Genomic DNA, 9,065 nt, shown 5'->3' on the forward strand with positions numbered 1-9,065 from the left:
ATGATGTAGGTCAGTAGTTGGAACTGAACGCAGGGATGACCAGCCCTCTCCTATTCTGGTAAAATTAAAAAATTTCACCCTTTACAATTTCTATTTTGTCTTTATCACTGTCTTCCTCAGGGAAGAAAGGACTTGGAGGCATGGTTTTAGTGCACGGTATCGGCAATGCACAAAACAGATACGATATTGATACGGTATCGGCCTGGATCGGATGTATCGGACAAAATTATCCCTGAATTTTCTTAAAAAATGAGTTTTTGGACTAGTTTACCTCTTATCTGTACCATGCTACCGATACGATAGCGGCATGGTATTGATATTGGTGCCTAGCAAAACTGGTACATATTGCCCGATACAGGCGATACGATACCAATACTTAGAACCATGCGTGGGTGGGGTGGGGGAGGGATGGCTCTGTTGCTCAGTAATAATTCTATTGTTACATTTAATACTGTTTCTGGTGGTTCTTGGTGCTTTGTCTGCTTATACCCTAACCACCCCCCCCACACAATTTTTTTTTTTAATTTTTATGAAAGACTCACCTTTTGGGATACTCTCTCCACTCCCTTTCTCATTATTGGGGACTTCAATTAACTTATCCAAGAAAGACAAGGACCAATTCGGGCCGGCCAATTAGTCCAACCTATGCTGCATCCTTAAAGCCTCAATCCATTATGACCAACTTTTGTTTAGAAGAAATCAATCCTTTGGGCTCTTGGTTTACTTGGACAAATAAACAAACAAAGACCACCAAATAGGATTATGGAACATCTTGATTGTTGTTTTGGATCTCCTGGCTGGTTTTCAATTTGGCCGAATGGAATGGTTTGTACTTTACCATCTATTGATCTAACCACAACCTACTCCTTGTCAATACTGACTTCTCTAAACCCTTTTATAGAAAATTATTTCATTTCCAGATTGCTTGGACAAAGTATCTTGACTTCAAATCTTTTTTAAATTCTAAATGGAATTCTCTGAATGGTGAGAATTTTTTAATAAAACTTAACAGGATTATTGTTTTTCTTAAAAAATAGAAAAAAAATGTTAATAATCTAAAACAATCCATTCTTCATCAATATCATAATCTAGAATCACAGGATCCCTCAGATGAGAACTTGACTCTTTTTTCTTCTCTTAAATCTCGTCTTAATATAATCCTGGAAGCTGAAGAGCTCTTTTGGATGAAAAAATTTAGGTATCGGTATATCCAGGATGGGGATAGAAACACAAAATTCTATCATTGAATAGCCAAGCACAATCTTATTTGACAATTCTAGGAATCGTATTTGATATATTTCTAAAATTGCTTCCTGCTTCGCTTATTATTTTAAAAACTTAATTTATTCCACATCTAATTCTCTTAACCCTCATTTGGTTGAAAGTTTATTCTCCTCAGTCCTATCTTCTGATGAAAATTCCTATTTAATATCCATATCTTCGGAGGAGGAAACTAAGAATGATGTTTTCTCTCTAGGCTCCTTCAAAGCCCCAGGCATTGATGGATTACCAGTTTGTCTTCTACCAACACTGCTACACTGCTAGAATACCATTAAGAAAGATGTTTGTTGTTTTGTGAATGACTTCTTTTCTTCTCTTTTTTAATTCCTTTTGGGGTAAATCATACTCTCCTTACCTTAATTCCCAAAATTCATAATGCCTCCTTGGTGAGGAGTTTAGACTGATTAGTTTGTGCAACATATCCTAAAAAATCCTTGTCAAAACTATTGCAAACAGACTAAAACTATTTCTCCACCACTTTATTTCCCCAACTTAGACTGCTTTTGTCAAGGGACAACAAATTTCTAATAATATAATTATTGCACGTGAAAATATGAAAAATTGGCTATATAGCACTGAAGCTTGACATGTCAAAGACATATGATAAACTTGAATGGGGTTTCTCATAAGGGGCATTTTGAAGTTTCTTGGGTTCAACCAACTTTGGTGTGACCTCATCTGTAAGCTTTTTTGCTTACTTTTTCTCTATCCTTTAACCAGAACAGGTGAGGTTACCACAAAGGCCTCTCTACTCACTATCTTACTTTGTTAAAAAAACCCTGTATACCCAAATTCCTCTCCTTTTATTTGGAAGGAATATGAGATCTTAAACCATCCAAAATTTAAGTTATTTCTTTGGAAAATAGCTAAATGAGGAAATCAAACTATGTCTAAACTAAAAGCCTTCATTTTACTTGATGATAGATGTAGACTTTGTTAGTTAGCTGCAGAGATTGATTGACATTTATTCCTGTCATGCGATTTTTCAAAAAGAATTTGGGCTGCTGGTAGGTTGGGATTGAGAACTGAATTTTTACAAGGGTCCATTTTACAAAGTGTTTTATTGGATTTCATCACCAATAAAGGAATCCCAAAAAACAAAAATCTCTCATTCTTTCTATCTTTTCCATCACCACTTATTTTCTGTGGTTTAACAAAACCATTTTTTTCCAAAACCAAACTGAACCCACATTCCTTGCTTAAAATGATTCATGGATAGGAAACAGATCTTAATCTTCTTTTATCTAAACTGAATTTAGACAATGTCTCCAATGTACGATCCCAACCTTCCATATCTTTAGACTTCTATCTTTACCTTCTTTCAATGGACAAAATTATCATCATCATATATGGGAGTTTTGATCCATTATCCAAGGAGGCTCGGTGGATGGAAGTAACTATTTTTAACAATCAGTTTTCTCCAGTTTGTATGAACTATGGAATTGCAGGGTCAGCTTAGGAAGCTGAGGCCTGAGGAATCCGGGAAAGAACCACCAGAGGACTATCAATGAAATGCAAAATCATAAAAGTATGGACTGATTCTCTGAAGATGATCAACTGGATATCTCAACCTCAACAACATAATTGGCCATGTCAGTTGTTGTTCTCCTTACTTTTGGATATCCAAACTAACATGAAATGTTTATTCAATGTGGCATCAACTTAGTGTTGATTGACATCATGCTGACATATTGTTGATGTCATCGTCTAGTGTCGGTGATGTCAGTAGTGTTTTGCTGAGGTGGCATTTGTATTTGTCCAGCCAAGTTCTGAGAAACATATTAAGGAAAAAAAAGCAGAGAACAACAAAAGCCAAAAAGGTTATCCAAAAAGGGTTGTAATATATTGGTGTGTAGTAAATTAAATTAGGGAAATTTACACATACCACCCCTGAGGTTTGACGGAAGGATATTTTTACCCCCCAGTTTTGGAAAATTTTACGTACTCCCTTGAGGTTTGCAAACGGTAACAAATAAGTCCATTCCGTCAGTTCATGACTAACACTGTTAAAAATTAGACTTGAACTGACGGAATTGCCCTTCTAAGAAGAAACCAAAAAAATAAAAGAAAAACACACCAAAACCTGTAACTCATCTTCCCCAAATCGATTGGGAAAGATGAGTTGCAGGTCTCAAACCTCTTTTAGCTCATGCCTTTTAATTTGACCATTGGGAGAAATTTTACTTAAACATCTATGGTACCTAGATATGGCGTACCTGTAAATCTTAATAGAGAAGTATTACAATAGACATGAGAAGGGATGTAGATATGAGGTTTGAGTTGGGTGGCGGTGGGCATGTTCTAGATCTGGGAACCGGAGTCAAAGATGGGGTTTTGGGTGGTGGAGGTGTGGTTTGTGGATGTGGTGGTGGTGAGAAATTGGATCTGAAGAAGATGATTCAAGAGCTGGATTTGTCCGCTGTCCCTCGGGTATTCATCTACCCCATTCTCTTGAGCCCAAAGTTGAAACCCATTTTCTGATAACACCCTACAACAGAGGCATTTGAAGAAACGAAGAAGATCAGGGTTCCTCTCCATCTCCCATTTCTCTTATTTTTTAATTGTACACCTCCGCCTTGTCTCTCTTTCTCTAATTTTTTAAGATATGGATGTGGGCGGCTTGTGGCGATGCTTGGTATGCCAGTGCATGGATGGTGGCGTGATTGCGTATGCAGTTGCAACAACGGTGGCCATCTGTTGGATGCGAGATATGGCGGGGAAGACTGGAGAGGATGGTGGCGGGTCTACAGGGGAGCGAGAGAAGGAGGATTTGAGGTGGTGGTGGCGGTGGCAGCGGTGGAGAGGGAAAAATAGCAGAAGGAGAAGAAAAAGTAGGAAAGAAAAAGGAATGGGTTGCTCTACACTTGGTGCTTCAATCTTGAAAATCTGTAGAACCACTTGGTGCTTCGTTTGGGGAAGATGAGGGGAAATCGAATTGTAGCCTCTGGAATCGTCTCAAACAGCTTGAAATCTACAGATTTGGTGTCGCCTAGGTCTGCTGGAACGATCCAAAACACCACAGCTCTAGAAATCAAGTGGTCTTTGGACTACAGATTTCTGAAATTGAAATCAGCGGTAATCACTTTAGGTCTGCCCCAAGTGCAAATGGGTTCAATCGAAGGGGTTTGTCCTTATGGTTTTGAAACCCTTATGGTTTTGAAACCTGCAACTCATCTTCCCCAATCGAGGTTTTTTTTCTTTTTTTCCTTTGTAAGGGTAATTTTGTCTATTCACCTCTTTTTTTTTTTGTTCTTCTTAGAGAAGGGCAATTCTGTCAATTCAAGTCTAATTTTTAACAGTATTAGTCATGAACTGACAGAATGGGTTTATTTGTTACCGTTTGCAAACCTCAGGGAGGTACGCAGAATTTTCCAAAACTAGGGGGTGAAAATATCCTTTCGTCAAACCTCAAGGGTGGTATGTGTAAATTTCCCATTAAATTAAGATAACAATGATGCAAAAAAGTTGTATAAAAAAGAAGATACCATGTTCTACTACTCTTCCTCAGGAAACAGTTCCTCCTTCAATGAAGGAACAGTCCATTGTATCTGAACATAGGTAATTTCCCATAAATCATCACCTTCCTTTTGTACCAAAATCTCTTTCTCCTTCATCTCTAAGATCAACTTCTTCAACAATACTGGCACTAACTCTTGCAATCTTGATTGGTTATTGTCACCCAAATTGACTTTCATACATGTATCCATCCTTCTCAAAACTCCTAACCAAAATGTCCTGAACCCGGAATTCTGTGACAATGGTACTAAGAATTGCAAGAACACTTCTGTCAAAAGTTCCATTGCCATAGTAAATGTCCCCTCCATGCTTCTCATCTCCCTCTCAGCATTTTCCCTCCTTGAATACTCAACCGTCTTTTCATGTAAATCATCAACCATTGCAAATATCACAAGGTTAAAAATATTAATACAATTAGAAGATGTGAAACCTAGTTCATCTGCCAGTGTGAAGCTTCGTTGTAGGGCGGACACGGCACGATTTCTTATCTCCTCTCGTCGAACTAGGCTAGATTTTCTAAGGGCATCTGCGAGCTTGACAAATAAGTTGGTTGTGAAGTTGGAGGAATTAAATTGCTTTGATCCATCCTCAATAGAGGAGTTACTTGTGTTACTCATGTAGTTCCCAGGATCGGAGTATCCATTTTTGAACCATTGAACTAACAGGCTTGTCGACTCTGCCATTAGATCTATTAATTGCCAACTCTTATCCAGGGGAATGATCTTTAGCGCAGCATATCCAAATGCACAATCGATACAGTATCCATAGTTCATTCGTGAGACATGTGTACCATCTGACATCAACATGATCAAAGCCTCAACTCCTTGCTCATAGGTTTCAGGGTGTCGACCTGCAACTGACAGCAAATGGAGGACAGATTTCCATCCAGTCTGTGTTTGCAAATTTGCAGGGTACTCAGTAAGAATCTTCCCAAGAGCTTGTACTATGCTCTCACAACATGAATCAAGGATTTCTTTATCAAGCTTCCACATCAAGGTTATGGACTTGAAGATTAGCTCCTCAGATATTTTCTCGGATTGGTATGAACCGAGAAGCTTAAGGCAGACCTTGAACATACCAACAATGGCCTTCTCTGAAAATGGGCAAGGCGAGAAGAGAGGGAACTGAGCAACCAAAAGTAGGTAATCATGGAAAATAGGCCAAAAGGTTGAGAACCTGTGAATGTTTGCTAGAGTAATAGTGATGATCAAATCCCAACAAAATCCAACAGTTTCCTCTTCTTCAACTGGGGTGCTAAACTTTTGACCTTTTCCAGCAGCTGCAAATATCAAGGAGCGTCCGAGATTCAGTAATGATTCTTCTGGCAAGTTTGTGCTATTGTTAAAGATGTTGCTTATTCGACATTGTTGAATTATCTTAAGATTATGTTCAAATTCACCCCCTGACTGGACCAATGAGTCTTCACTACTATCTAGTGATAGGAATTGCGAGAATCGTCCAATCATACCAGAACTTTGACGATTATTACCAGACACATGCTCTAAAGATGGGAAGATAACTCCTGATTCTGACTTGGAGTGCATTGGAAGGTCGGTTGATGAGGTAGAAGCCATATTTGGCTCGATAACTGACTGGGGAAGTAATTTAAGCCTCTTGAGCTTCAATAAGCAATCCACAATAGTCCTCCATCCTCCTCGAATTGATTTCCCAAATTTGTTTCCAATGGTGAAGGCTGCAAGAGTTGCCATTCTTGGCTTTAAATCATTACTGAAGGCATAAAGGGTCTCCTCTGCTGAGGCATAAGGATTTAATAGTGTAGTAAACTTGCAGAAGGAGGCAATGAGCTCATCAAGTGTATCTTCTAGTCCAAATTGACAAATCTTTGCAACCAAAAACATCCCTTCAACACATTCGTGGAGGATATCATCTTCATCGCTGTGCTCAAAAATTGCAGCAAGGGTTGCAACAGAAGTTCCAGCAATGGAAGCAAACATATCTCTTGCAAGATGGCATTCAAAATCGCAAAGAATGAAGGGTTCCATGACTTTTGTTTTATTAATCAGCTCTATCCATCGGCGTTGATCCATCTCTAAAGATGAGCCTGATTGGCCAAATAATGTGATTGCATTATTTGCAATTGATTGGAAGAGATCAGAAAGGTATTCTCTTGGAAGATCTTTTCCTCCATTAATTGCTCTGTTGTTCCTTATAAACTCCTCCTCTGTCATTTTTTTCTTCACCTGTGGATTGTGTTGGTCCGTGTTAAGCATGATGAGAGAATAACAGAGGATGAACACAGCATCCTTGCTGACAAAGATTTCTGAGGATTGTTGATCATAGAATTTTTCTGAAAATGCTTCGAGGATCCTATGAATCTTTTGAGATTCTCCTGGCAGTCGAAAGGTCTCGAGAAAAGTTCGCAAGGCAGTATCAAGAATCATACCTGAGAAATCAAATGTTTCAGTGAATTCTTTGAGGACTTGAATGTGCAACTCACCAGGGTCGCCTAGATAATCTCCGATTGCAATCTTGTCTAAGCCAGGAGTGTAGCGATAGAAGTATGCCAAGGCTTTTGGCTCTGGAGGATCCGGTACTAGATTTGCGATCTTCAGGTACTCCAGTCCCTTCTTTTCATCTCGGTTGAAATGGTTAGCAGCAATCAATATCTTCTTCTTCTGTGCTTTCCTTAACCTGACAAACTCAATCCATGAATCCAAATCATAACCGTTGTCACATTTCTCTAACCAAAAAGGTTTATACTCAGTAATTGCAAGGGGATACGGCCCTATAGAACTTGAACCATTCTCATCCTCAACATTGTCAGCAAGGGTGTGAACAATAACAACTAAACCTTGAAACGCTTGGATCTGCAAACTTGTCAAAGGGCTGCTCAATGGGAAAGCAATCTTGCAGAGCAACCTTCCAATGTCTTCAAAAATGTTTCGACAAAGTGGATCACAATCATAATTCACATACATTTCAATAATGAAAGTAGGCTGTCTGCAGAAACTAATTATTCCTTCGAGTGCGACTTCTTGAAGCTGAGGAAAGCTTCCCCATGAAGCAACTTTGAACAACACAAATGTGAAGAAAGCTTCAAGTTGAAGCCTGATAGACCTATCAACAAGATATCCCTTTTAATACTCAATTTCATTATTTTCATTCTCAATCAAGCAAAGCATAAGTTGTCATTGAGTTTGAGTTTACCTACGAAGAAAGTGATATATATTGAGAACAGTACTGCAAATCATGGATAATACCAATGGACTAGAACGAGTTCCATAGTAGATTAAATGATAAAAGAGCTCATCTTGGATCAATTTTAGAAGCTTTGTGTGGTTGGCAATTCCATCTCCACTCAATTCTATTGCAGAATTTATCAATACAAGCGCAAATAATTGAACATCTTCATCAGAATTCGGGGTAGTGGACCCATCAGTCTCTGTAATCTCCACTACATTAAGCAAAGAGCACAAGAACTGAAAGATATCAACCGCACAATGAGCACTATACCCAGAATCCAAATTACCACCATTCTCAGCATCATCAAACCCTGTATCTGTACTCTCTCTATCCCGATCCTCAATCTCCGGCAACCGAGCAAATATTGTCTGAATCAATTCATGCATAGTATGCCTAGCATTCCTTTGGAGCAAATCCCCTCTGCTAGCCGATTTTTGAACAATTTGGAAACAAGTATTGACAATGGTACATACAGAATGATCACTAAGCAAGATAGAAGCACGATTCTTCACTATCCCAGCCAATACCTGCAAAACCCTCATTAACACAGCATCTTCAGAAGTAGAATCTGTCATTTCAAGTCGACAATTTGTGATACCAGTGATGATAGAATTAATGGCTTCTTTCGCACCAGGCGTCTCTTCATCAAAAATTTCAAGCTTGAGTATCTTCAAGATTGCAGAAAGTGCAACCCCTGTTGCGGCGGCTGGAATTTCGTCGCTCTGAATCACATCGAGGAAGGGTGAGAGATAGATAGATGGGTCAACTATCCTCCATTCTCGTTGAGGATTGAAGATGAGAGAACGCAAAGATTTCAAAGAATATAACAGAGTTGAATCGTAGATCTCTTCGTTGGGAGAGATGAATTGAGAATATGGATCGTTGCTTCGACGCATCACTGCTATAACTGCTCCAACTTCGGTGTTCAACATACATGAAATTCCCAATTCTTTCTTCTTTCTTTTGGAGAGTTTCTTTATTTTGGGTTGACATGACGAGCTATTTCCTTCTTCTTCTGCTGCTTCGTCTTCTTCTCCTTCGTTTTGGTCTCTTGCTTTCGCCAT

General features: G+C 38.9%; 1 protein-coding gene and 1 long non-coding RNA gene across 2 annotated transcripts in view; both read right to left on the reverse strand.

Moving 5' to 3' along the window:
• LOC122670954 overlaps window positions 1-4,463 on the reverse strand; it is a 14,722-nt gene extending 10,259 nt beyond the window's left edge. Inside the window, exons 1-2 of the long non-coding RNA XR_006334292.1 lie at window positions 4,452-4,463; window positions 882-885 (exon numbers count right to left, since the gene is read on the reverse strand). This is a non-coding gene — a long non-coding RNA (uncharacterized LOC122670954). The remainder of the gene's footprint in view (window positions 1-881; window positions 886-4,451) is intronic.
• Window positions 4,464-4,771: 308 nt separating this feature from the next.
• On the reverse strand, window positions 4,772-9,065 carry LOC122672147 (ARF guanine-nucleotide exchange factor GNL2-like). Its single transcript, XM_043869647.1, has 2 exons — window positions 7,966-9,065; window positions 4,772-7,875 (listed from the first exon to the last, which is right to left on the reverse strand). Exons 1-2 carry the CDS (start codon window positions 9,063-9,065, stop codon window positions 4,776-4,778), a joined length of 4,200 nt encoding a protein of 1,399 aa, XP_043725582.1. The 3' UTR covers window positions 4,772-4,775.

Source organism: Telopea speciosissima, chromosome 8 (genome assembly GCF_018873765.1).
Source record: "Telopea speciosissima isolate NSW1024214 ecotype Mountain lineage chromosome 8, Tspe_v1, whole genome shotgun sequence".
NCBI classification, from domain to species: Eukaryota; Viridiplantae; Streptophyta; class Magnoliopsida; order Proteales; family Proteaceae; genus Telopea; species Telopea speciosissima.

Bases quoted from the DNA above. Each gene is read 5' to 3' on its own strand.
- LOC122672147 (XM_043869647.1), bottom strand. From the start codon at position 9,065: ATGGCGAAAGCAAGAGACCAAAACGAAGGAGAAGAAGACGAAGCAGCA. The intron at 7,876-7,965 runs GTAAACTCAAAC...TCTTGTTGATAG, and splicing joins ATATATCACTTTCTTCGTAG to GTCTATCAGGCTTCAACTTG.